Here is a 26963-nt window from a genome sequence, read left to right as displayed (position 1 = left end):
TTTGTTTTATTTATTTTAGGCATAAAAAATATATCACAAAGTTCTATAATTTTATAATAATACCTTATCTATTTTTAGTTGGCAATAAAACACTACACAAATTTCCCACAGGAAAAGCAATAAAATTTTATCATGTACAATGGAAGTGCTATATATGAATGATTAATTACTTTTACTATTTCTTATTACATATAAGAATAACATTATAAATTACATTTGTGTTTTTCTGTAAAGAAACTGACTAGTGATCTGATTGTTGTCAAATTAGAATAAAATAACAGCATTATACAAATAATAGAGGAATTATTAAAACTTTATTGATATTACCTAGAAGGCAATAAAGCTAATCAAAACGGAGAGGAAAATGAGAAATTACCACTACTACACTCTTGGCTCATCTATCAACAATTTTTCAATCTATTTGTCTACTACCATTAAAACAGGAATTCGAATGAAAATATAAATGTAGAAAAATAAATAAAAAAACAATAGATGGACAATAATCCAGTAAGTAGACGAAGCATAACTTCCAATTTTATACAAAACATATCTTTATGTTTTTCTTCTTTGTGTATACTTTATATAAATGTATACACCTCCATAATACACACACACACGTGTGAGTATATATATAATCTATTTTTTTTTCAATCTTTTCCCTAATATATATATATATATATAAGTTGAAAGACCCGGGAAAAGATAGAGAAAAAATAAATATATGTACTGCAATGTAACATTTACGCACTCGTTCCACAATCATACGAATTTCAGCATCGCAAGATTATCTAGGTAAATATTTTATCTAAACAGCCTCTTATACTATTGCTAAATATTATTTAGCAATCTTCTATATCTGCAAAAAAATAACAAAAAATAAAAATCTCGTTTTATTCTTAAAAAAAAAAAAAAAAAAATACTTAATATACTAACATTTTAAAGATATTACCTTTTTCGTTGTGGGATTGACGAACGGTAAAATAGCTACTGTGATAATGTATATTCTGATTCTTTTTTGAGCCAGTTTGCTTTCTCTCACCTGGTCCTGCCAAGCTCAATATTACTGGTAGAAATATCAATCCGTGAAACAAACCAAACAACACTACTGATGTAAATAGCTGGAACAGATACCAGATTATCGCATTTCGATTTATTTCACGACAATTGTATTTTTAATTGAAGAGCGTTATGATTTATACCTTAAAGAAAATCTTGAAAGCGTAATCTTTGCTAAAACTTAGCAGAACAAAAGCAAGGAATGTGCTCAAACCACCATTCAATACTGCCGGTCCGATAACGTTGAGTGTTGTCAATGCACGTTCTACCAAATAAAAAATAATATTAGAGTTCTCAATTTATAATGGATATTATATTCGTTGTAAGAAATCGCAATAAAAAAATATCAGTTTTATTCAGTGTTAAAAAATTTAAATATCTATTTAGCAGTAAATTTTTAATCATATAATCTCTATATTAATTAACTTAAATAAATTTCTATTTTAATTTAAACACTAATAAAGAAATCTTATCGAATACATGTTTTTACTCTCAATATATATACATTCCTAACGTGATTACTAATAACCTTGTTTGCTGCCACTCAAGCGTATGAACTCTAGTCCAATATGTGCGGCGTAATCAACTGCCAATCCTGCGCAAAGCAGAATTATAATGGCCGACGAGATTTCGACGGTCAATTCCAGGAAGTACATCGAACCCACAAGGTCGATGAGTGTGAATAACACGCAACACATTACCCAAAACGACGCCAATAAGTTTCTAAGTAGCACCAACGACGTTAATCCTATCGCTATTATCTCTAGACTCAAGTTTCTGATTAATTCTTCACCGATGATCTGCGCAAAGTAATTAATCATTTTGATTAATTAATGACATACCTGATTGATAATGAGAGCAAAATTTTATTTACATTGTTCGATGTCCATTTTATATAATCTAACGAATAAATCGCGATGTGTTCGTATCCATAAGTAAAGTTTACGCATTTCACGGCGTCTCTCAGTGATTGCATAGCCTTCAATTGATCAGATCTTGTACTTATGGGGAAGTGTTGTACTGAAATCTTTGATGTCTGAAATGATGAAATTATCATGCATTTTCCGGCGCGAGAAAAAAATGTTCCACGTTTAAAAACATTTGCATATGGAACGTATCACCCTTTTTATACGTACTGTGATGTTATAGTCATTGAATGGCAAGTTGTTGAATTTTATATCTTGAAGAAATTCTTGGCCCTTTACCGTGAACTGGAGATATTCCGCTAGAGAATTATAATATTCTTCTTTATCCTCAATATATTGTGCTGATGAAAGATAATATATTATTAAACAGTATATTTATAATATAGATATATATATTTTATTATGGCAAGATTTATAATTTAGTTTCTTTTTGCAGTTATAATGTTTCTTATCTCATGATTTTGATAGTTCGCATTTTACGTTGTAATCGTTCGCTATCAATTATATTACCTTTGCCAGTTGCATTCAACCATTCTTGGTACGCTATGAACCATGGATTGAGAGTGCGATTATTGATGTACGGGTTTTGTTTGAGAATCTTCACCAACTGAATCAGCGCTCGACGATCCTCATAATAATCCACGCCCGCCAAGTATATGTTGACATATTTACCGTACTTAGGAAAATGTTCCTTCAATTTATTGTGAAACTGTACGGGATAAGATTCCTGATTTAAGTACACAAGTGGATCAAAGTTCTGACTCAAATGAAATATTGCCCACACGTTGAGGCATAACAAAGAAGTGGTGATTAGCAGGATGATCGTTTTCATAGATGTTTTCATCATGAAAGGTCCGACGTATTTCTCGAAGAGGAGCCGCTGAAAGTTCCGCTTACTACATTCATTGGGTCGCCAATTGGAATACGGCCGACAACAACAACCATCCTTTTTCGCAGCCAATCGTCTCTCGTCGTACACCAGACAGCTGACAAAAAATGTGATTTCGTAGATGTAAAGAAATAGTATACCCATCGCGGCAAATATGCAGAAAGACTTCAAGACTGGCATTACCGTCGTCGTGCCAATAGCAAAAGCCACCATGTTGGTGAAAGATGTCACGGTAATGGACATACCTGCGAACACGAACAAAAATATTAGTTGAATATATATAGGATATCTTACTTTAATAATGAATTCTAGAGCTCTTATCGTATTTGTGCACGTAAGTCTGTGTAAACTTTTTATTTTTAGTCTCGTTTTTAAAGTTTTTAGATATATATATATATATACAGGATGAGTCACCTAAGACCGGCCACCCAAATAACTCCCACAGTTTTGATAGGAAAAAAATGCTTGAAGTAAAAATTGTTTGGTATCGAGAGAGGCACCATATGTGATAATGAACATTTTTTCCCAGGTGGAGTCGCTTAGAGATTTGAAGGTCATCTTCATTTTTTAAATAGAAACTTATATTTAAACAAATATCTACGATTGAAAAAAGTTGAAAAATGAAAATTTATGAAAATTCATCAATGAATGGTCCCGAAGCTAAATACATACATATTCGATTATTACATCAAATAATCTTGTTATTGACTACCTTTGTAGTTAATAACAAGGTCATTTAATGTAAACAAGCTCCAGTGGAATGTTTAAGATTCCGAAAAATTATATATATATATATATATATATATATATATATATATGTATATATATTTGTTATATAAATAAAAGTAGAAATAATACGTATTATGCATATTGTCCATCAAAATTACGTGTTAAAAATACATATGTATCTAATAACTTTATAGTTATATATATATATATTTTTTTGTTTTTTATCCGTTTATATATATATATATATATATATATATATATATATAGTTATTCGATATATATATTTTTAACACGTGATTTCGATAGACAATATGCATAATGCGTATTATTTCTACTTTTAGGTCGATCTTGCCAACTTCTACATCATACCTGATATTTCAATGGATTTTGCGATACGGGTGGAAATGTCCAACGACTTGTCCGTTTGTGATATGGTCTCAAGGGTCTGCATGATGACAAACATGTCATCGACGCCGATGCCGAGCAACAGGAATGGCAGAATCGGATGTACGGATCCGTACAAAAATCCCATGTAGAAACATATTCCATAAGACGACAGGACAGCTTGACCAACCACAAAGATGCCCAAGAGAGAAAGATATATCCGTTGTTGCATCATGTTGCATCGACCAATCATCACGATCACGTAGATCGTGATCAGTGATATACCACAAAACAACACAGTTATGTTATTGTTGAGCACCTGGTTTAGTATGTCTTGGTAGCTACGCGGCGTCATTGCATAGATCTCCATGCCCGGCGGTAAGATGCGATTCGAATGTAATACCTTCTTGATGAATTCAATTTCCCATTCTGGCGAGTGTGGATTAGAATCCTTCAGCAACCAGTACATTAACGTTGCCTTCGCGCTTTTCACTTTCCCGCTCGCATCATATTCAACACCTGTCAGTAATGGCACGATATCGGATAGTATGTCTTTGGTGTTTCTGCATCGATTGAATTAATATATGAGAAAAAAACATGTATGTACTATTATGTTAACTAGCATATTTCATCAAAATATAATTTAAAGAAAATGTAAAATATATAATTAAATCGATATTAAGAATGTAAATGTACAAAAATAAGAACTTTTATTAAAAAATAGAACGTTTCTTTTTTCATGAAAATGTAAAAGGCATTAATTTACAATATACTACAAATTATATTAAATTTTATCCTAATGTTTTGAGCGATTCAATAGTATCAATGTCGTTATGTAAAGTTTTAGGAACTCACTTATTTTGTAAAGATATGGTAACGTCCTTTAGTATCTGTGTCTTCGTCAATTTATCAATATTCTTTTCATCATTCTTCTGCCATAGCTTCAAGAGTGATTTATAGATACAAAGATCTTTTGTCATACTATTTATAATAGGCAGATCTTTTTCAGAACACTCAGATTTACTCATAGTTTTACATTTATTATTTTCTTGGAACCATGTAAAATACCTGTAAAATAAATAAAAATGCAAATGTTTCATTCAATAAATTCAACCGAAATAATCTTCATATTTTCATATATGTAAAAAAAAAATACTTACCTAACACACACATCTCCCCAAGTGTTATTCTTTATGACTATGCTTTCCACATCTCTTTCAATGTCTTGCATCTACAATTATAATTAACTATTTTAATCAAACAAACCACAACCAAACATTTGGTTGATTATTATGATCGAAATAATTGACATACTTGTACCATGTATTAACTATCTACTAAAAATATATACTTAAATAAATATTTAAAAAAATAGATACATATATGGAAGAATTATAGCATCAATGTTAATTAGTCTATGTACACACATTACATAAAAACTTATTTTGATGTGCGGATACAGCTAATCTTTTATTTTAAAAAATATATATAAAAAGATAATCCTTTAATGCAAATAAGATTACTGATCAATTTTTAAACATTATAAGGACTGGTTTGTTGTAGAAATCTTATGAACAAATATGACAATACTTGATTTAACTATTGTAGAAAGGATTGTGCATTAATGTGGAAAAAATCTTCGTTAATACTATAATTTATGATCAACTATGTACCGTTCGCAATATTTCGACATCCAGTACGTTGGGTGCAGTAATCATGATGTCTTCATGTCTAAGATCTTCTCGAAAGTGCTCCTTTACCCACATAGCATCTTTGCGAATTACAGAATCTATCGGCATGTAGAGTTCAACCGGATCGATCTCCTCCTTCCAGAATAACAATCCCAATCCACAAACCAGATTTAGACAAAAGGATATGATTAGCCAAAGCCATGGCTTTGTAGCTATACTGAATCCGATCCTGAAAAAGATACATGAAACAAAGTTATAAGAAACTTAAAAAATAAAATAAAAAGTAATATAAAACTTCATTGAATATATATTAAAAAAATAAGAGAAGCTAGCTAAACAAGTAACAATTAACGCATCAACTTTGTCATATTCGTTAAAAAGATTGTCATTAAAATTAAATATAATTCCAGACACCTTGCTATTAAATTCTATAAATTCAATCCGTGATCATACGATCATGAGAGGAAATGGTAATTGATAAGCTGAGGCAATGATTTCTGTTTCCTAGGTTCACGATTTTCGAATTAAATACATACTATACTGCAATTGCAGATTGTAGTTGCAATTGTTGGCAGCTTCTTTTTGATTGGCTGAGCCAGAATCGCAATCGCAGATCGCATTTGCGGCCACAGGCTTCTATAGAAGTCTGTCTATAGATGGCTAAGAGGAAACAAAATGCAAAAGCCCCTTTCCCTTCAGGTTTGAATAACCTCCTGCTCTATAAACAAAGGTGGAGGGAGTAAATAAACACATGGAGGAAGAAGGAGTGAATAAATCTTAGTCATTAATAATCTGTGTTCTTATATATTTAAGATCATCCTTAATTCATTTTTTAAGTCGTCTTAAGACTCCGTACAACCAATCAAATGATTAAATGGATTCTTAAGATTATACTTAAGACGATCTTAAATATTAGAACGACATATATGAATACGGTCTCGTTTATAAACGGTAGTCAGAAATCAAGCAATGTAGTGCGGAAAATCCTTTCGCTCGATATCGCAGACTCCCGGGGCGGGAAAAGGAGGATACGATTATACGTACTTGCGTACTTGTGCACACTCACTGGTAAAATATCTGATCGACGTTGAAGTAAAAGTCGAGCAACAGCTCTTTGCAGCGACTACACGCGACGCCGGTCGTTTCATTCTGTTCTTCATCGGCCGTGAATGCGGCTGTTGTCGGTCGAGCACTATTATCGCACGTCTCATCCATTCGACGATGCTCGCTACGACGTTCGATTGACTGGTGCTCTCGCGATCTCTCCTTGTCTTATATTGCAGACTGACTGACTGACAGACAGACTCACTCCAAGCTCCGAGCCAGAGCAAGTCAGTAGCTAGTAATGCCATTCACAGTAGCGCTGAATCCGCCGGAGTCGGTCGCTGTAATGTCAAACAATGTCAAATGTCAAACGTCAGACGGAGGATTCGAGGAATTCAACTTTACGTCAGAACAGGTGACCAGTTGACTACGGACCACGTGACGTGACGTAACGTAACTACCTCGCACACCAGAGGGCCTATTCTGTAACTTTTAAGGCCGGATCTACAATAAATGTAATAAGCCTTAAGCCGTAAAGGAATTGACCAATCATAGTTGAATGTGAGAAAAATCATCAAATGTGATTGGTTAATTTCTCACGGCTGAAGACTTACTACACCTATTGTAGATCTGGTCTAAGGGTCGAGGAGTGAGAAAATTCTGTATTGTTTTAGTCATATAAAACGTAACATTCAAATAAAATATACAATGTCATGTTAAATATTTTTAATATTAAAACAAAAAAATTATTTTATAAATTAATAAATTTTGTAACGCATTTTTATTCTTAATTGGGCGCTATTTAATATCTTTTTTTTTTTTTTTTTTTTAGAAAAAGCATTTAAGTGGAAAATATACATTACAGCAACATTTTATATAAAATATTCTTTTTTAAATGTATGGATTTAGCGCCAATTTTTTCCCTTTTCATCAGAAAAGGGTAATTTTAATAATTATTTTAAATAATTATTCCATAAACAAGATCGTTGTCGAAAAATACTAGTTAATAAATAAACTTATTTTATTTTATATTTTTTTATACAATGTTATTTTTTGTTAAAAAAGTACAATTCTAACAATAAGAGATAATATAATTTCATATAGAAAAAATATGATTTTATTTATAATATTATATTTATAACATATTTTCCATCTTCACACATATTCTGCATTTAATTTTTAGTATCATATTTCACCTATGCCGACATAGCACATCTAAAACCTAAATTTCCAGCTGATGTATCAGGTGTATTTTCACTACGTGCGGCACATCTGTATCTGTGGCAATAACTTTTGTGACAAAGATAAGAACCACCTTTTTTTACTTTATTGTTGTGACTAGATTGACCAATCTGAAAATATAATAAGAACTATTATAATACAAGCTATGTATTTTATACACACACACACACACACACATATATATATATATAAATATATGCGTGCGTACGTATGTTTTGTGTGTTTATATTTTATAATAAACTTGATATAAACCCTTATATGTATATCATATCATTTTTAAATCTTTATATTACATTATATATATATATATATTTACAAGATTTATTTGTGGATCACTGGAGTGCCTTGTTATCCACCAATCAGCTGTCCATTCCCAAACATTTCCAACAATATTATGTAAACCATATTTATTTTGTGAAAACATTGTAACTGGTGATGTGCCTTTGTATCCATCGTCTTTGGTATTTTCTGTAGGGAAATTGCCTTGCCAAATATTGGCTCTACAAGATGATAATAAACACAATTTTTTACTCTGGAATATCACAATAGGAAGCACATATATGCAATAACATGTGCAAATTATATTTATGTAAATAGAAATTTATATAATTTACTTATGTTGATTGTTTGGCATCAATTTATTTCCCCAAGGATATAGTCTATCTGAAAGTCCACCGCGACATGCAACTTCCCATTCTGCTTCAGTTGGTAATCTCTTTCTCATCCAATTACAATAAGCAGTTGCGTCGTGCCAGGAAACATGAACAACAGGATGGTCCATTCTGTCTAAGTATTTTCTAATTATAATCAGATTAATGAAGACAGCCTTATGAAGCCTATAAATAAAATATCAAAATTATTTTCTTTTTTACACTTACAAGTGATATTTGAATCAGGACCTTCTGGATGTTGCCACGAAGCTTGTTTTACAGGTATCCACCAAGGAGCTTGTACAACCATTTCATTGATTTTTTCCTTCATATTTTGTGTTAAAAGACCTTCAAAAACAAAGGAATCTCCAAAACTTTCTGCTTCCGTTACATATCCAGTGGTTTTTACAAAAGCTGCAAACTCCTCATTACTTACTTCGAATTTGTCTATATAAAAACTATCTAATATTACTTCACGTTTTGGTCCTTCTCCGTCTGCTACAAAAACTGGATTATTCGTTCCTATGGAATATGTCCCACCATTTATTTTAAACATTCTCTTCGTTTTCTCCTCTTTCATGTTAATTGCATCGAATTTAGAATTATTCATCGCACAATAGCCCGCTTGGAGATTGAAAATTGTTCGACGATTCAACTTGCTTCCGCACTGACAACTGTCATTAATCTTTACGGCATACACACACAAGTAGTAATGTCCGATTATCATTTGTATCGTGTAAAAATAATAAAAAAGTATCATTTTTGGAAGATGAGATACTTGGTCTTCTTATTCAATAATTTTATGTCCTTTGTCTTCCTTCTTTTTATGGACTTTTTAATAATAATTTTTTTATCAATAGAATTTTATTAGGAAAAAACACAGCCAATAACAATAAAACTTTTGACTATCACTGACGAAATAAAGAAGTCCATAGAAAAAATTCCATCATGATCAAGTTATGCCACAGTATAAGTAAATAAGGCTCTAAAGTAAATAATTGGCTGTGTTCCGCAATCTGCATCATGCGCATAGAAACTAGCCTTGACCAGAGAGAAGCGGTAAAAATAATATTAACATATGTATATGAGTAAAATATTAACTCTATTTGTACAAAATTATTAATATTTTTACTAACTTAAAACTATGTAGTGGATTCAAACCCATATAAAGGGGTATACTAATAAATATAACACAATCATTAATTTAAAACATAATATTTAAAGTTTCTTATTTTTGTAATTATAAATATTATTCAGTTAAATTATTAATTATTAGTTTGTTTATTAATTAATAATTTAACTGAATATTTAATTAAAAGAAGAAACTTTAAATATGTTATTTTAACATCAATAAGATTTAAGTACATTGTATTGAAAATCTTTTTTCAAATTAGACAAAAAAATGTTATATCTAGATAATCCACTTTTAAATTTATATGTTAAATATATATATAGCATATAAATTTAATTTATCATTTAAATGATAAATATATGTACAATAGATAAAATAATTACACAAATAAATCTTACACTATATTAAATACATATATTAAACGATAAATAAACAAGTGAACAAATGAATAATAATTATGAAAATCATATAATTAATTTTTTATGTATGTACATACGTACGTACATATATATACATGTAGAATAAATAAAAAGATTTTACACGTAACTTTTATGACAAATTAAGAATGACGAATTATTATTTGTACCAAATCAGAATAGTTATAAAAAATATATTAAATTTTAATTTTTAAACATAGCTACAGTTTGTTCGAGTGCCTCGTCGAGACAATGTTGAATAGATAAAATATTATATAAAATATATGGGAAAGCAGATGTCGGCCCGATAATGTGTAGGCGAACGTTGCACTCTTCCAACAAATATAACCATTTCAGTTTGGCGCGCTTTTCTATCGTCATTGCCTACAATAATAATTTGTTCTTGTTAGTTACTACATTTAAAACAATTTTGAATCTGAGACTGATCTGAATACAGATAATTAAAATATATTATACCTCAATTTTAATTAGTCTTATTTTATAGTTTTGTGATTAATAAAAAATTATCACATTTTATATAAACATAGCTAGAAAAAATTGTTTCTTTAAGACTCCTAATTTCTCGCTTATGATTTCAATATAGCGGTGTAAACACTTTTCTGAGTATCGCGATATATACCTGAAATTCATCAACTGTACATCCCATGACTCGCTCCGCGACATCACCAGTCAAACGACATCCGATAAGATATCCAGTGTCATCCTTCAAATTAATTTTTATGTTAAATTTTACAGTGTTTAGTGGGGCCCGAATTCCGTTGCCTGATGGGCAATTCAAGTTCATACATGAATCTTTCACATCTGAGACAATCTTTTTACATAGAGCGCTAAAAAGGCAAGGAAATATGATAGCATCGTTGATCTAATTTTTCATTAATTATTAGATTTTATAAATACAATATTGAGGAAAATACCATTTTACAGATATCAAATCTTTGAGTGAACCATCTAAATTTATTTCAGTCACTGAAGCCCTCACAATTGCCGCGAATTGCAATCTCTCATCTTTCATATTCGTTTTTTTCTGTAACTTCTCCGTGATTTGTTGTATTGTCATTACAGTTGTAATAGTGTTTGCTATTAATATAAAATTAATAATAATAAAATGTATACACAAAAATTCATTGAGCTAAAATAATATGTCAATAAATTTAAAAAAAATTATCTTTGTATTAAAGTCGATATATAAACTGATTGTTGTTCTCACGATTTGGTATAGTGAATGAGTCACTGCATATGGAATCAGGATCATAATGCTGTATCGCACTTATAATTTTTGCGGCCTGAGGTATGTCCGAACATTCTGTAATTAACGTTCTTTTTGCTGCGTACAATAAAAACAATGTTTAAATATAATATTTTTTTTTATTTATACGCTTATACCCAGTAAAAAAGATCTATCGAAATGACATCAAATTGACGTCGAATTGATGCAATTTACATCAATTCGACATCAATTTGTCTTTTTTCACTTGGGTATAGTGTTTCACGAAAGTATTCAAATTTAACTATATTTATAACGTATTTGAGTACCCGAGTATCATCAGTCCTAAAATATTTATACATCTAGCTCTTTAAGTAAAATCTATTATTATACGTATACTTATTATAGTATACATACGTTTTAGAAGATTGTACATAATATTAATACAATGAAAAAACTGTGTTGATCTTCAACATACAAATACTTAACGCAGTTTTCTTTTTATATTCATCATATGCGATGCGAACGTCAACCAAGAACAATACTGTCCGTTTCGGTTCCCAAAAAGCAGATCTTTCCACCCAATCCTTGTCCCATAATATCAATGACACTGTATTATCTGTCGATCCATCTGCGACTTCAAAACTGCGACATGTTAAAGTTTGTCCATTCCGAGTTATTATATTACGTGTATCGCCGATCTACAAAATATATTTAACTAATAAATACAAATTAACATTTACACGAGTAGATACGAAAACAATTATTTTATTGAAAGATCAAAACTTTGATATTAACATTAATAATGTTATGTTGCAGAATGTTAATAATTAGAGAAAACACTCTGTATATATATATATATATATATATATATATATATATATATATATATATAACATTAAAACTCTAAATATATTATGTATATACATGTAATTTATAATATAAAAACAATATATAACAATTTATAACTTACAAATGTGACGACGACGAAAAGGTCAACTGAGCGATTACACAATTCCTCGATGTTATTTAAAATGCTTTTCAAATTTTTCGCAAAAGTTACGTTTTTGACAGGTCGCATTAGTAAATTTTTGTATTGTTCACAAGTAGGCGCATCGTGATTATGTATAAGAGCTGTACCCTCGTTCACGATCAAAGCAAAAGGACTAGAAGTCGATGGTACAAATTGTTCATTTTTATCATTAGGCTGGCGTTTTATAATTTTTGCACTTATCACTTCCACTGTAAAACAAATAATGTTCTTATGATATTCTTAAGAATCGTTCTTATTTAAAAAAAAAATACATTTTATTTAATTCTATAATTTATAATTTTTTTTTACTTGTAAAAACTGATATAATCATATTAAAGTAAATATATATATACCCAAGTAGCACATGTTCGTTTTATAAACGTTTTATAACGTTTTCTAAACGCATCTTTTCGTATTAGATACGTTTAGAAAACGTTTATAAAACGAACAGTGCTAACTGGGTATCTACATACCTACGGATCCAATATTAAATGTGGACGAAACTTTTTTTACAAATTCGGAACTTCCCCATACTGTGACATTAATAAAGTCTTCTTCAGTATCTCGTAAAGTGAATGTCCACACACTACGTTCACCAGTGTTAACTGCAACAATCGATAAAATAAAAAATCAGGAAATAAAATTCATATATAATCAAATATAAATATATATAATTATATGTAAAATAGTTTTATTTCCTGTATAATCTATATCTCCGTATGTATATGTAAAAAAAAAATGAGAAAAATAATTAAAAATAAGAATATAATAATTTTTATAATTTTTTCTTGAAGTGAAATGTGTAGAAATCAGAAAATAATTTATATATGTATATATTAGTTATACGTGTAAATTTTTCTTCAAAGTTTACTTTAAAAAATATTTTAAAAGTTATTTTTCTAAGTTTTAAAAATTATTTATTATCCTTAATATTTTTCTTGCACACACAGAGAATATCTAAGGGAAAAAAAAAATATATATATATATATATATGAATATATATAATTATATATATATATATAGATTTTTGTTCTTGCAAAGAATAAAATTCTTTTATTTTAAATAAAAAAGTAGGATCCTTCAATTAAAATTCATTATTCATTAAAATTTATTCATTTGAAAAGAATTCGATAAACAACTAATTTATTTAGTACATCGAAATAAGTATAGATAAATAAAAATTATAGTAATAATTTAATATAAAAATAAATGTTTCCTATATTTGAAACTCGAAAATTGTTACATCAACTTTTTTTAATAAATATTTTTTGTAAATTGATTAATTTATTTTCCTAAATTTTTATCATATCAATTATTTTAAATAAAATTGTGTGTGAATACATACATTTTGTTCGAGTGGAGGTAAATGTTTTTACGTTTGCACTATTTATAATTATGCCGATTATAAACGTATTTGGCATTCCTTCTTGTAGCGATTTTATTTCCTGCCTATATAAAAAAGACATTTCGCGATCGACAACGTTATAATATCGGCTCAAAGTAAAGTAAAAATACTCCCGTAATGAAATGTTCGTGCGCGCGTGAATCAAAGTACATACGACTCAAATTGCTCCCACTACTGCCAATTGCCTAATATTGAACTTTACTATATCAATTTTACTAATTTTTATAATCGACATTTATTATCATCTAAACTAAAAACATTTCTCATTAGATATTTAGCAATAAATGCGCTTCTGGGAAATGTTTACTTATAAACTTTAGATGTGGGCGCGTTATATATAATTATATATAAAATTATAACTCGTATGTAAATTACATATAATTATAATTCTTACTGTAGCCTGCCCATTCCAGGTTGTTGTCAAGAGAAAGAAAGACAGCCTATATAGGAGGCTACAGTCTGTCATTTACTGTAAAAACAATAAAAAGTAAAGTACTTTGTCGGTGTTTGTAGACATAAAGTGTAGTAAGTTTTAAGCTGTAAAAAATTAACCAATCACATTCGATTATTCTTTTCATATTCAACTGTGATTGGTCAATTCCTTATGGCTTATTACATCTATTGTAGATCCGGCCTAATGCACACTGTCAATCTTCAATGTGTTGTTTTAACACAGGCAAAACATTTTCGTTGGCAGATTGGCGACCCTGACCCCTGACGGTGATGATGCTTGATGCGCTAAAGACTCGTCATATCTCTTGGTTTTAGTGACGTCTCGCGAAATAAAGAGAGAAATTTAGAGTTGAAATTTATTGAGTGCGGTTGATGAGCCGGGATTTCTAATAAAAAATCCACGACGAATTCGGCGACGTCGACATGGCCGACAACGAACAAAAAGCGTTGCAACTAGTGGCAGAAGCCGAGAGAAAATTGTCATCGTCAAAGAGCTTCTTTGGCGCACTGTTCGGGTAAACTAATCGATTTATTACTCAAATTTTATACCCACTCTCTTGGAAACATATCAATCTCGTTTCGATTTGACGTTATTCGAGCGATTATTTTATTACAAGTCGTAAACATTTCAACGAACAATCATTTTTACACGATTTAAATTTCAATTATCTCTTACAACATGATTTCTGTACATGTGTATATTATGTCAATACGTATCAACATATATAATATATCTACATATATGAACGATAACATTTTTCTTCTGCACATGAAATAAAAATTCTTTGTGTGTTTAGTAATTGCTAAATCAGTGTTTAAATTTTTCCAGAGGTTCATCAAAAGTTGAAGAGGCAGTAGAATGTTATCAACGGGCAGCAAATATGTTCAAGATGGCAAAAAAATGGAATTCGGCCGGAAAAGCATTTTACGATGCGGCAGATTTACATGCAAAAGCGGGTAGCCGTCATGATGCAGCTAATAATTATGTAGATGCTGCTAATTGCTACAAAAAATCAGATACAAATGGTATAATGATAATGTTTCCTTAGATATTTTTTTAATTGTTAAAAGTATAGAATGTTTATTAAAATAATATTTTAAAATTTAAATATTGCAAAATAGAAATTTATACGCCCACATGATTCTGTTTTAACAGAAGCGATCAGCTGTTTGTTAAAAGCCATCGAGATTTATACTGATATGGGCCGTTTCACAATGGCAGCAAAACATCATCAAAGTATAGCTGAGATTTACGAAAGCGATGCAGTCGATTTGGAGCGTGCGGTACATCATTATGAGCAAGCCGCAGACTATTTTCGTGGTGAAGAAAGTAATTCTTCTGCAAATAAGTGTCTTCTTAAAGTTGCACAGTACGCTGCTCAACTTGAAAATTATGATAAAGCCATTCAGATCTATGAACAGGTAAATACTTCATATAAACTCGATTTAATGTAAACTTAATTTTAATGTAAATGTTTAAAGCTCATTTACTTAACAGGTTGCTTCTGCATCGTTAGAAAGTTCATTACTTAAATACAGTGCTAAGGAATATTTCTTCCGTGCTGGATTGTGTCATTTATGTGTTGATTCATTAAATGCCCAACATGCAATTGAGCGTTATCAGGAACAATACCCAGCTTTCCAGGATTCTAGAGAATACAAATTAATAAAGGTATATTTCTGTGTCAACTTGCCACTTAATATTTTATACATATAATTATGTTTATATTTTACTTTTTATAATTTATGACTATTATATATTTGCAGACACTGATAGAACATTTGGAAGATCAAAACCTTGAAGCTTATACAGACGCTGTTAAAGAATATGACTCAATTTCAAGATTGGATCAATGGTATACAACAATATTATTACGTATCAAAAAGCAAATTCACGATAACCCGGATCTACGCTGATCAGTTGTTTCTTATCTATGTTATTTTCTAGCAACATTATTATTTCAACTACATATAGACTTGTTTTTTAATCACATCCTGCTTTCAATGGAAACTATAGTATTTTATTTTTATATAATGGCTCACATTATATCGCCTTTTCGTGAGCTACAATCATTTCGATAATTTTCATTATTTATGTCAACATTTTTTAAAATTTTTACATATCCATGAAATTGTGGAAGATTACAGTCTGCAGATGTCTGCAACAATATAAGAGATGATTATTTTGAACATCCCACTTTTTATGTGTGTGTATGTCCATATGTATCTTTTTTTTAATACATGGCAATACATGGCTTATTGCCACATATATTGGCTATAATGCTATATCTGATATTTTTGTTAAAATAATAGCCTAGAATCCTTATCTTATTTATTTCATAAATATATCTCATTTACTTCATAAATATACACACATTAAGAGTGCAACCATTCACTCTATGATTTTCTCAGAACAGTCAATAATAGAAAAAAATGTTAGGAAAAGATTTCATGATGCAGCAATGACTATTTTTTTATTTTATTTTTTTCTTAAATGCAACAATACATCAGAAAAATATTGCATTTTTATTAATGAAATCATTAGCTGAATTTGCACGAATCGATCTTTTTTCTAAACAATCAGCAAAATGTAAAGATCTGAGAGTAATATCTTAATATGAAAGTTAGGAAAATCATAATAAAATATTTAAAAAATGGTTATTATGTCATAATGCACCATTTGAGTGCATATAAATTAAAAAATAAAAAGCTGAAATATTTGGTAAAGCCTTCATGTTTCGAACAATTTATTCTTATATTTTAATATGTAAGTTCAGAAAAATTAATTTGAAATTCAATTGGGTAATCATTAAAAAAAAAATACTAAATTTTTCTAGTATATTATTGCACTCAAAAGAAATATACAGTCATAGAAAGATAATTATTATTATGATTATTATATTTAATACTTTCTTCTACTGTTTGTTTCTTTATTTTAGTCAACTGTCAACTGTTTTTGAGAAAATCATAGAATAGAATGATTGTTCTGTAAACTTCCTTGCATATATAACATTAATTATATATGTATGTGTATATATATATAATTAATTGTAGGCAAGTTTACAAAGCAATCATCTTATAATATTATAAATGTACACACACATACAAACTTGATTTTTGTTTAAATTGTTACTCTTATTTTAACCAACAATATTAAATTATCTTTTTTTTTTTAAATTTGAAATTACAGTGTGCAACTATAAATAACATATTAAATCAATAAATATCAATAAATTTCTTATTTACTTTTTCCATGCTTTAGGATAATTTTACAATAAAGTTTCTCAAATTATATATTTTTTCTTTATTTAATAACAAAAAGCAATTGTTATTGTATATATTATTTTAAATGTATATAATTATATTTTTATTGAAAAATAACTTTTTCTTGTTTCTTTATAAAAACTGTTTTGCTTTTCTTCGAATATTTCATAGTGAAGGAATTACAATAAAATATATTATTTGTCACTCTTGCACTGCCAAAGTATTAAAATAATAAGTTTAATATATATCTAATTTATATATTTTCCAATTTTTTCTTTTTCCTTTTTTATATTTATTTCTTTCTTTTTCTCTGACTTTTTGTCTCATATTTATTTTACTTTGAAATGGTTGCTGTTATCTAAATTCAGAATTTGTATATAGTTTGAATTAGGCACTATTAGCAGATATGATATGTATTCTTTCCCAATATGAAATTAAAAATGTATAAGTTTTCCACAATAATGGACTATTGTCTAATTTAATTGTTATTTTTTGCTTATGAAGATAAATATTCATTAAAAAACAACAAATGGATGGAAAATACAAGAATATTTATAGTTGGAATACTGCAACAATCTGATATAGATTTAAATATAGAGATTTGTCTGTTAATTATATAATATTATATATAATATTCTTTTTGTATATCATTTAATATTTTTGTATATAATTCATATTTATGATATGTTAATTGAAATCATAATTTTACAAGTTATGGTAAAATTCATCTAATTTTATTACAATATTTACAAAAGTATAGAACATTGAAATAATGTTATAAAAACTTTAAACATATTATATTATTGTCAAAGTAGTTTCAAAATGCACACAAGCATATATTTATTATTTAGTGCAATGCTCGAAAACATAACACTTAAAATTTATTTAACAATTGTTGCATTGAAAATCTTGCATTTTATGTAGACACATCATATATTAATACAATATACATACATATTTCAAGGATATATAATAAATTTTTGCTGTTACTTAGTAGTAGGTAGAACTATTTACATGTATATGAATAATGAAACATGCATTAGCATAAGCATATGTATACTTATCAAGAGATAAAAAAGGGGGATGCATATAATAAAAATTTCAAACTCTACATACATAGTGTTACATTATTTTCTAAAAGAAACAAGATGGAAGCAATATATGAAATCCTTGTGTATAGCTTTAATATAAAAACCTATAGGAAGTGACATTTTAATTAAAATGTTTCATAATATGTATATATATCTATTATGTGTATTGTTATTGCTAAAAAAAGATTATAATTGCTAAGCATTTTATATTCACAGTTTACATGTTTTGCCTAACATTATATGTATATTATATTTTATTTTTTAGAATTAATGAAGTGTTAATATAACTGCACCATTGCGTGCATTCATGCAACTTACATTAAGTAAGTTTACTTTTGTAAATAATAAAAGATCATTGAATCAAAACTTATCTAGTTACATCTTGTATAGACAATAATGCTTCTATCTTGTAAATTTGCTTATATATCATCTCTTACGTTTAAGCATTGTCGAAATTTTTATTCTCGAGCGATCGAACTTGAATGAGTTTCGAGGCTCTTTCCATTTGCTCTTGTTTTGTATCAAACACAAATAAAATTTACAGTATTTCTTAGAATGCACTATATATTATTTAAAATTTGCTGTATATTATTTAAAAATTGCTTTTGAAATGACACAATATAATAAAAAGTTAAAAACTTAAAACATTATAGTTCAGTTTCTGCAAATAATTATACTCGCATGGTTCATTATTCCACATTATAGATTATTAAAAAAGAATTTATTCTGCACTTTTAGTTATACATATTTTATATGTTTTGATAATACACATTTCTCTTCTTTTGTATTTATATTTAGATATATTTATTTCTTATCTATTAATTTTCTAATTAAATAGATAATGTTGCATATATATATAAACAATAAAATATGTATAATTTATATATAAATGTAATTCTAATAAATTCTTGTGTTTTATATAAAAGTAAATTTGTTTCTCTAAATATGAAATATATATTTTATAGATACAAAAATATTTCATACATATAGATAAAAATTATTTAATTTGGAAAGAAATATCCTATTGTTTACATGATTTTGTTTTAAGTAAAGACATTTTTGAAATTTTAAACTTGTCTGTCTTTTTTAAAGTATAATAAATATTAGCCCAAAAGAATTTATTTCTCAAGGGATATTGTAATTTTTCTCCGTGAAAATTGGAAAAGTGGAAAATTATATGATCGATACCCTGCATTGATGATTTTGAACTGAAGCTTTGTATTGTCACCACACGAGGTCTCCAATATCGATTCTTCAAGATCAGTTTACCTGTCACTCTTCAAATTCTGGCAACATGAGTGAAGACGTCCAGTGCTAGTAAAAAGAAGATTGCTATTTTTTTTTAATGGTATTCATATTCCCGTTAAATAATGGATTCTCCGTCTTATAAAAAAAAACCGATTGCTTATTTAACGCGAAAAGAGCAGATATCTTGCTGCCATCGTTTAAACAGGTACAGAACAGCTACCTAAAATGAATTGACTGACTTCTTTATCATATTTATAGAGTTTATACTAATGAAGGGGGTCTTCCTTAATAAAAGATAAAGTTTTGTGTTATTTGTTTACTTATCTCTGAAATAATTCCTAAAAAGTTCTTCAATTTATAATTACTTGTAACTTGTACTCATATTACTCTTAATATTACTCCTTAAATATAGCTATTTATAAGTTTCAAATTTCATCTTATTAACATTCCAGTTTTCAAGCAACAAAAGAAAAAGAGAAAGAAAAAGATAAATCTTAAGTTTCTGCTTTTCATCTATACTTTACATACATTATAAATATTTTTTAATAAATTTTAGTCCATTTTTGAATGAGCACGAAAATACAAGAGTGTATGGGAAATGCAACAATATTTTTGGACATGGTCACAACTACATTGGTAATATACATTTTAGTTTATTAACACATTATATCATATATGTATAAGATATTTAAGAAAAAAAGATAAAGTAATACTCTTGTTAGATATAATTAAGTTTAAGTTTTTTTGTAGCAAAACACCTTAAAATTTAAGTAAACTTGCAAGGAAAAAATAGCATACACTTACTATAAAAAGTGATTAGATACAATTATTTTTGAATAGTCTTTTTAAATCCCTTCTTTCACTCTTTATGTTAAATGTTTTAACAATTAGATATTACAAATTGATATTTATTGTAGCAGAATCTAGTTAATTTTTATTCACAGTGGAAGTAACTGTCCGTGGACCCATAGATCCATCAACAGGCATGGTTATTAATATGACTGATTTAAAAGACTATATGCAGAAGGTGGTGATAGATCAAATGGATCATAAAAACATAGATAAACAGTTGGATTATTTTACAAGAACGATATCTACAACTGAAAATATTGCTGTTTATATTTTCGAGGAGTTAAAAAAAGTTATGTCTAATCCAAAATTATTATACGAAGTAAAGGTCCATGAAACTGATAAAAATGTTATGTATTTTAGAGGCGAGTATGATGAAGATGTATCTTCCGATTTTTAATTACATTATTTATATAAATTTATATACTTTTACATCTAATTTCACATTTTCTTTGTTATTTATATATATTAATGTATATATTACTATTATATCATAATTTCATTCAGTTAAATATGATTATATAAATATACATATATGTCTTATACAATATAATTAGAAGTTGAAAAAATTGTTTACTCATAATATCTTTTTATTATTGCACATATGTAGATACAGTTTTAAATTGTAGATAACTACAAAATTTTGAATATATTAATTATATACATATGTGTATATACTCATGCGCACACGCAAAATGTACATTCCTATACTCAGGAATTTTAACACACACAGGTACATACATATATATATAATATATACATAAATAAGTTAAATATATATTTACATATTATTTAATAAAATATAAATTGTGTATTGCATTTTTAAGTAATGATTAGAGAACACATATAAAAAGTTTTTTTATAAAAAAGTTAACAACAGTACACACATAATATCATAATATAGAGTACATGTACATAACATCGTAATATTATAAAATAACCATTCTCTTTATAAAAATTATTTTTAATTTATTAATATATGTAATCATAAATATTAAACCAGTTTTCTAAGATTTATTTGTTTGCATAAGGAAACCTTTTTCTGTTTTTGTTTGTATGTGTTTCAATATAATTATATGTAGAAATGATATTTATAATTTAAAATAAAAGTTTTGTTAGAAAGTACTTATATGAATGTGTCATACTGTATACATTTTTGATAATTTATTTTATGATCTGTTTTAGGTTTTTATGAAAGAAATACCTTACTAATTTATCTCTCTCTCATTTTTTCTCTCTTTCACTCACTCACTCACAATAAGAAAAATTGATTTACAGATAGAAATATTCATTAGACTGTTACAAGAAAAATAATTTCCTTATTAGTTTTGATATTATTTTCATTGACTTAATATCTTAAGTAAATAAGAAACGGATCTAGATTGTAAATCCAGCAGTATAATATATTAGTAAATATTTTAATTCTAAATTATAAATTTATTTCAAATTTAGTATCATATACTTATTTACTGAATTGTAATTAATTCTTTTAAGTGTTCAATGTCATTTGTAATAATTTTTTGTACATGTTTATTTTTTTCATTTTTTATAATGTAAAAAATTTAATATCTAGTTTATCATATCAGTTCCATGTGATTCTGTAAAATGAGAGATGCAACATATTTAAAAAAAAATAAATATATAACTTGCAGAACCACATGTACATACATATGTGTATTCAAATATTGCAGAAAACCCAAACACTTATTGTAATAATAATGCATTATAGTCTTAGTCATCTCAAAGTAGTTACAAGAAGAGCTATATGTTTGAATTGTAGTTTAATTTCATATAACTTCGAATAGTCACGTACGGTATACCGAGTTCGAAATCATCTCTAGGCCAATATTTAAGTACCGGCAATTGTTGCGGCTTTTCATCCTGTACGGCAAAATATGCAAAAAGCACCGCTGCAGTGTAACTTGCAATAAAGATAAACAAATGCCATAGCGCATGAAGGTAAGGAAAATTAAGATTAAGCCATGTATCACAGAACAAACGATCGTTTAACCAACAAGTTACCGATAGTATCCACATGGCGCCGCATCGTAGCCCCAGTCTATACACCCTTATCGATGTAGTCCTTTAAAATTTATAAAATTGTTAGAAAATTGTATAATTTATATAATTCTCTGTACACACACGCATATATATATATATATATATATATGTAATACTTTATGTATCTAAATCTTTAATTCTAAATTTTTATAATTCTATACAACTACTAATATATTGTTCTAAATGTTTATAAATTTACTATTTAATTAAATTACCTCTTCAGTTCTATGATTAGAAATACGAACGCTGGTATACCCAAACTCATCAATGCAAAAGCATTTATAGCTGGGTGTATTATACCCAAGCCAGTAGCGATCAAAGTTGGTAACATCGCACATATAGAGAAGAGTTTTCTATCGTTGCGAAAAATATTTGGAAAATATCTTCTTGGAAAGAACATGCAAAAGCCTGCCATGTACACCCATAAAATAGTTAATTCATCCAAGAGTTGACCTATTACATTAACATATAAAATTAACTCATTTTCACATTTAATTCATTAACCTTATTTTAAATAGTAACTGCAATATGAATCTTTACTCCTTAATCATTAGTTTTATATATTTATTAGTTTTATATATTAGTTAGATATATTTTTATATTTATGATTCTTACCAATCAAGGATAAAGTAGCATGGAAATAAGCACTACTGAGGCCCACTATCATCAATAAGAACCAAATTATATGAATTCCAGGATTTACAAAACGACCATAGTCTCTAAATAAGTGCATGAGCACAGGTGGAAGTAACAGGAAGACCACATTACTGAACTAAAAAAATAAGAAATTAAATGGTAATTTATTTATACTTGATATAATACCAAGAAAAATTTTTGCTCTGATGTATATTTAATCAATATTTAGTATTAATAAATTATAAATTGATAGCACAATTATTCAGACAATCAAGTTTAGCAACAGCAGATCTTTAAAAAAATATGGTTCTATTTAAAATAAAAACTGGAGTTGATCTTAAAATCTCCAAAATGCTGCCACTTATAAAACAAACACATACAGTATCTGATGTCATTCTTGAAACAATTTAAGGCCACTTTGATCAAGTTCTAATTAATTCGTTTTCTTTTTCTCTCTAAGGATAGAAATCCTTAATAAGGAAAAGAAAAACAAATCAGAACTTGGTCAAAGTGGCTCTTAATTTCTGTATGTGTGTACTTTTTTAAAAATACCTTTAAAAATCCATATTATAGATTATAATAGGTCATCTTATATATATAAAGTTACATATATTATGTATGCAAATATATACAAACTGTATTCATAAATTCGGCGATGCTGGGTGAAATACTATAATTTCCTTCACACCAGTCCACTGGTGAACTGCCAGCCTCGAAGGGTTTCCACATATTTAAGAAACAAAGTTGATTCCTCTGATTCCTCAAGACTTAAGTTGTTTCCAGTTTTTTACAAGATTTAATTTATGTCTCAAGAGATCATCTGATCAAACTGCATTCTCATATAGTCATATGCGTACATATGATGAGTCATTCACATTCAAGGTTACGTAGAAAGAATACAAAGATTATTTTATTTTGAGTCAGTTTTCCCAATTTAACATCACATATCATCTTGAACGATGGACTTTATTCATCCAAATGACAGTTAAATATTTCCTTCATCTCTACGTTACAAAGGAAGAAATAAATTATTAGATGCTAAAACAAACATATGTTCGATTGAATAGAGCTTACACTATAGCATAGAACGTATAAAAACACATGGACGAAACCTTTTCCACTGATCTCTCTGACACATGGTAATCTGACAGATCAGTGAGGAGGAACAAGGTCAGCACGATTGCGCGATCCTTTTCTATTTTATAAGCATCTGCGCGACAATACAGTGGATTTGTACGCATATAGACGTGAGCATGCACCTATACACATAGAACTGAGAATTCATTTCTCAATGTTGATACCCATGAAGCCGGAGCTTCGTACCGTCACCGCGCGAGGTCTCCAAGATCAATTTGGAGTTTGCCCGGTCCTTTCGGTCCAAGTATCTCTTGTATATCATTCTTATTGGTGCGTTTTATTGAAAGGTGAGCAAAGCTTATCTTAATCATTGATGTGCCCTTTCGCAAATGCAAATTGTATTTTTATGTGAAGGAAATTGTCAGAAACCCATAACTTGAATTTACAGTAAACATTTAGTAAATATAATAAACGTATTAAAGAATGTGTGGGTAGGATAATTGAAAGGTTCCGAGAAAACATAAAATTAATGTGCATTAGTGAGATTCAAAGTTCGATAGATTTGATGTGAAAAAGAGACAATTTGTTTTTCAGGGATTTTATTATGATAGTTTCTATTTTATATAAGTTTTTTTCTTCAAAAGCATTTAAAGTGATGTTTAAATTTAGGTTAGACGCCTCAGTAATATTGAGATATAAAATTAGAACGTTTTAGATTTTATAGCGAATAATATTTCTATTTTATTTATTGTTGACGAATAATTATTATATAGATGTAAGATAAATCAATTTTAACGGTAAGAAAAATAATGATTAAAAGAGAGGTAACATCTGTCATGACCTTGAACTAGACATACAGTATATACAATAGCTCTCTATATATGCACACACATACATACATATATATATATATATATATATATATATATATATATGTGTGTATATATATATATATATATATGTGTGTGTATATATATATATATATATATATATATATTCATCATTTCTTTGAATATATATGTCTTATATTGTTAATAAATTTAATTATATATATATGTTTAATTATAAAAATCAAAGTTTTAATATATTTAATTTTAAATCTAATATAATTTATATAGATGTAAAATTTTTGTTGAAAGAAAATTAAATCAAATTTATTAACAATATGAAACATGTATAATCAAAGAAATGATGAAATACTTATGATGTAATAATAAAATTGAATTTATTTCTATTCAAAGAATAATTGTGCATAATTATTAATTACTTATAGTAGGTTAATATTAATCATTTATAATAGATTAATACATACTTGAAATAAATTCTATATATAAATCTATATATATTCTCAACTTCATTAAATTTAATAATTAAATTTGAATAGAAGTGATAAATCTGTTCGTTAATATGTACTTTTAGAGATAAGCTAAAAGTTATTTCTTGGAATATTTAATCTAATATGCAATTTTTACAATCAAGTAGATTATTTTTAAAATCAATTTTCAGGTTAACAGAAATTGAATTTTTTCAAAAATGGCCACTAATAATGATGATATTATGGTAGATCAAACATTGTCAGAAAAATTAATAGAAAAAGGCCGAAGATCACCATTTCTTATAGCAAGTATGTATGCACATATAAAACATGTAAAAATATACACATAATATTTATATCAACACTACATATTATTTTTTTTAAACAGGTTTAATAGGTTTGACAGGTGTCTGTGGCTATGGTGCTTACGCTTTTAAGAAGAGGAAGATATCTACACAGTTATATCTAATACAGCTACGAGTTGCTGCACAAGGAACAGCAATAGCTTGCTTGACAATAGGAATGGGTTATCATATGATAAGAAAACATATTTTGCATGATGAAAATGAACCATAATATTGGAAATGTATAGTTTAATTACTTTCTATATATAAAATGACAAATTTTATATATATATATATATATATATATATATACATATATATAAAATCTGTTATTATATATACATATATAGTAACAATTATGAAACCATAATATAGTGAAAATTATGAAAATATGTAATATATGTATATATATAATATAGTGTGTGCATATATATATACATTCAATATTATATATATCATTATATTATTATAACAAATATATTGATATAAACTATTTTCAACTAAATTATTGATTTTTCTTTAAAACACTTCATCCTTCATATTTGATGATAAAAAAGTACATTATCAATAACTATTTTGACAATTTGAATAAACTTATTAAAGATTAAAATTTATTTTGTTAATATAGATAGAAATATTATTTTTGATATTTTACATATAAAAGAATTTAATTGGAAACGACGAATTATATATTTGGCAAAGTTACATTTAAGGACGTCGACAGAGTGACGGGAACACTCCGAATTAATCTTTGAAATTTCGCCACAGCATGAGTATACACAGTAGCCAATCACAGTTGAATG

The 26963-nt window shown here is 27.8% G+C and overlaps 7 protein-coding genes across 13 annotated transcripts; 3 read left to right on the top strand and 4 right to left on the bottom strand.

The window, feature by feature from the left end:
• Positions 1–91: 91 nt before the first annotated feature.
• On the bottom strand, positions 92–7127 carry LOC140668185 (patched domain-containing protein 3). Of its 3 annotated transcripts, XM_072896949.1 has the most exons (13): positions 6742–6875; positions 6212–6393; positions 5658–5904; positions 5145–5215; positions 4840–5052; positions 3970–4547; positions 2493–3116; positions 2193–2323; positions 1931–2092; positions 1586–1856; positions 1200–1321; positions 950–1118; positions 97–856 (listed from the first exon to the last, which is right to left on the bottom strand). In XM_072896949.1, the coding sequence occupies exons 3-13, from the start codon at positions 5781–5783 to the stop codon at positions 840–842; spliced, it is 2484 nt and encodes an 827-aa protein (XP_072753050.1). In that variant the 5' UTR covers positions 5784–5904; positions 6212–6393; positions 6742–6875; the 3' UTR covers positions 97–839. The 3 variants fall into 3 exon arrangements, with proteins under 3 accessions (XP_072753049.1, XP_072753047.1, XP_072753050.1); XM_072896948.1 differs by lacking the exon at positions 6212–6393 and having other exon boundaries at positions 92–856; positions 2193–2281; positions 6742–7127; XM_072896946.1 differs by lacking the exon at positions 6212–6393 and having other exon boundaries at positions 96–856; positions 6742–7124.
• A 722-nt stretch (positions 7128–7849) lies between these two features.
• On the bottom strand, positions 7850–9521 carry LOC140667605 (formylglycine-generating enzyme). The gene is made up of 4 exons (XM_072895705.1): positions 8840–9521; positions 8576–8747; positions 8278–8461; positions 7850–8071 (listed from the first exon to the last, which is right to left on the bottom strand). Exons 1-4 carry the CDS (start codon positions 9369–9371, stop codon positions 7916–7918), a joined length of 1044 nt encoding a protein of 347 aa, XP_072751806.1. The 5' UTR covers positions 9372–9521; the 3' UTR covers positions 7850–7915.
• An 813-nt stretch (positions 9522–10334) lies between these two features.
• Positions 10335–14415, bottom strand: Hdm (meiosis specific with OB domains hold'em). Of its 2 annotated transcripts, none has more exons than XM_072896184.1 (8): positions 14319–14415; positions 12891–13022; positions 12358–12626; positions 11863–12085; positions 11388–11504; positions 11095–11257; positions 10800–11007; positions 10335–10543 (listed from the first exon to the last, which is right to left on the bottom strand). In XM_072896184.1, the coding sequence occupies exons 1-8, from the start codon at positions 14398–14400 to the stop codon at positions 10364–10366; spliced, it is 1374 nt and encodes a 457-aa protein (XP_072752285.1). In that variant the 5' UTR covers positions 14401–14415; the 3' UTR covers positions 10335–10363. The 2 variants fall into 2 exon arrangements, with proteins under 2 accessions (XP_072752285.1, XP_072752284.1); XM_072896183.1 differs by lacking the exon at positions 14319–14415 and adding an exon at positions 13763–14062.
• A 118-nt stretch (positions 14416–14533) lies between these two features.
• Alphasnap (Alpha-soluble NSF attachment protein) lies at positions 14534–17386 on the top strand. The gene is made up of 5 exons (XM_072896185.1): positions 14534–14790; positions 15105–15301; positions 15432–15697; positions 15774–15947; positions 16043–17386. Exons 1-5 carry the CDS (start codon positions 14699–14701, stop codon positions 16190–16192), a joined length of 879 nt encoding a protein of 292 aa, XP_072752286.1. The 5' UTR covers positions 14534–14698; the 3' UTR covers positions 16193–17386.
• A 2354-nt stretch (positions 17387–19740) lies between these two features.
• On the top strand, positions 19741–21266 carry Purple (6-pyruvoyl tetrahydrobiopterin synthase purple). Its single transcript, XM_072896114.1, has 3 exons — positions 19741–20083; positions 20435–20514; positions 20823–21266. Exons 1-3 carry the CDS (start codon positions 20001–20003, stop codon positions 21125–21127), a joined length of 468 nt encoding a protein of 155 aa, XP_072752215.1. The 5' UTR covers positions 19741–20000; the 3' UTR covers positions 21128–21266.
• Positions 21267–21736: 470 nt separating this feature from the next.
• Positions 21737–24661, bottom strand: Bwa (alkaline ceramidase). 2 transcript variants are annotated; one of them, XM_072896113.1, is made up of 5 exons: positions 24499–24661; positions 24061–24428; positions 23404–23560; positions 23004–23241; positions 21737–22810 (listed from the first exon to the last, which is right to left on the bottom strand). In XM_072896113.1, exons 2-5 carry the CDS (start codon positions 24151–24153, stop codon positions 22489–22491), a joined length of 810 nt encoding a protein of 269 aa, XP_072752214.1. In that variant the 5' UTR covers positions 24154–24428; positions 24499–24661; the 3' UTR covers positions 21737–22488. The 2 variants fall into 2 exon arrangements, with proteins under 2 accessions (XP_072752214.1, XP_072752213.1); XM_072896112.1 differs by having other exon boundaries at positions 24061–24661.
• A 50-nt stretch (positions 24662–24711) lies between these two features.
• On the top strand, positions 24712–26558 carry LOC140667839 (HIG1 domain family member 1A, mitochondrial-like). 3 transcript variants are annotated; one of them, XM_072896115.1, is made up of 3 exons: positions 24712–24848; positions 26008–26125; positions 26205–26555. In XM_072896115.1, the coding sequence occupies exons 2-3, from the start codon at positions 26035–26037 to the stop codon at positions 26390–26392; spliced, it is 279 nt and encodes a 92-aa protein (XP_072752216.1). In that variant the 5' UTR covers positions 24712–24848; positions 26008–26034; the 3' UTR covers positions 26393–26555. The 3 variants fall into 3 exon arrangements, with proteins under 3 accessions (XP_072752216.1, XP_072752217.1, XP_072752218.1); XM_072896116.1 differs by lacking the exon at positions 24712–24848 and adding an exon at positions 24859–24948 and having other exon boundaries at positions 26205–26558; XM_072896117.1 differs by lacking the exon at positions 24712–24848 and adding an exon at positions 24864–24959 and having other exon boundaries at positions 26205–26558.
• The last annotated feature ends 405 nt before the right edge of the window (positions 26559–26963 follow it).

This window comes from Anoplolepis gracilipes, chromosome 7 (assembly GCF_047496725.1).
Source record: "Anoplolepis gracilipes chromosome 7, ASM4749672v1, whole genome shotgun sequence".
NCBI lineage: Eukaryota > Metazoa > Arthropoda > Insecta > Hymenoptera > Formicidae > Anoplolepis > Anoplolepis gracilipes.
The sequence above is the reverse complement of the archived record's forward strand: the minus strand, read 5'-3'. Positions and strand labels throughout refer to the sequence as shown.

Excerpts from the sequence above, each read along its gene's own strand:
- Bwa (XM_072896112.1), bottom strand. The coding sequence starts at position 24,153 with ATGTGGAAACCCTTCGAGGCTGGCAGTTCACCAGTGGACTGGTGTGAA. Across the intron at positions 23,561-24,060 it reads TCGCCGAATTTATGAATACA|TTCAGTAATGTGGTCTTCCT; the intron begins GTTTGTATATAT and ends TTATTTTTTTAG. Across the intron at positions 23,242-23,403 it reads TGCTACTTTATCCTTGATTG|GTCAACTCTTGGATGAATTA; the intron begins GTAAGAATCATA and ends TTAATGTAATAG.
- Alphasnap (XM_072896185.1), top strand. The coding sequence starts at position 14,699 with ATGGCCGACAACGAACAAAAAGCGTTGCAACTAGTGGCAGAAGCCGAG. Across the intron at positions 15,698-15,773 it reads CCATTCAGATCTATGAACAG|GTTGCTTCTGCATCGTTAGA; the intron begins GTAAATACTTCA and ends TTTACTTAACAG. Across the intron at positions 15,948-16,042 it reads GAGAATACAAATTAATAAAG|ACACTGATAGAACATTTGGA; the intron begins GTATATTTCTGT and ends ATATATTTGCAG.
- Purple (XM_072896114.1), top strand. The coding sequence starts at position 20,001 with ATGGATTCTCCGTCTTATAAAAAAAAACCGATTGCTTATTTAACGCGA. Across the intron at positions 20,084-20,434 it reads TGCTGCCATCGTTTAAACAG|TCCATTTTTGAATGAGCACG; the intron begins GTACAGAACAGC and ends AATAAATTTTAG. Across the intron at positions 20,515-20,822 it reads ACATGGTCACAACTACATTG|TGGAAGTAACTGTCCGTGGA; the intron begins GTAATATACATT and ends TTTTATTCACAG.
- LOC140667839 (XM_072896116.1), top strand. The coding sequence starts at position 26,035 with ATGGCCACTAATAATGATGATATTATGGTAGATCAAACATTGTCAGAA. Across the intron at positions 26,126-26,204 it reads ATCACCATTTCTTATAGCAA|GTTTAATAGGTTTGACAGGT; the intron begins GTATGTATGCAC and ends TTTTTTAAACAG.
- LOC140668185 (XM_072896946.1), bottom strand. The coding sequence starts at position 6,890 with ATGGATGAGACGTGCGATAATAGTGCTCGACCGACAACAGCCGCATTC. Across the intron at positions 4,548-4,839 it reads ACCATATCTTTACAAAATAA|AAACACCAAAGACATACTAT; the intron begins GTGAGTTCCTAA and ends CAATCGATGCAG. Across the intron at positions 1,119-1,199 it reads CTTTCAAGATTTTCTTTAAG|CTATTTACATCAGTAGTGTT; the intron begins GTATAAATCATA and ends TATCTGTTCCAG.
- Hdm (XM_072896183.1), bottom strand. The coding sequence starts at position 13,883 with ATGTCTTTTTTATATAGGCAGGAAATAAAATCGCTACAAGAAGGAATG. Across the intron at positions 11,258-11,387 it reads CTCATTCACTATACCAAATC|CAAACACTATTACAACTGTA; the intron begins GTGAGAACAACA and ends TTATATTAATAG. Across the intron at positions 10,544-10,799 it reads GTACAGTTGATGAATTTCAG|GCAATGACGATAGAAAAGCG; the intron begins GTATATATCGCG and ends TTATTATTGTAG.
- LOC140667605 (XM_072895705.1), bottom strand. The coding sequence starts at position 9,371 with ATGATACTTTTTTATTATTTTTACACGATACAAATGATAATCGGACAT. Across the intron at positions 8,748-8,839 it reads TCCTGATTCAAATATCACTT|ACAGAATGGACCATCCTGTT; the intron begins GTAAGTGTAAAA and ends GAAAATACTTAG. Across the intron at positions 8,462-8,575 it reads ATGCCAAACAATCAACATAA|AGCCAATATTTGGCAAGGCA; the intron begins GTAAATTATATA and ends ATCATCTTGTAG.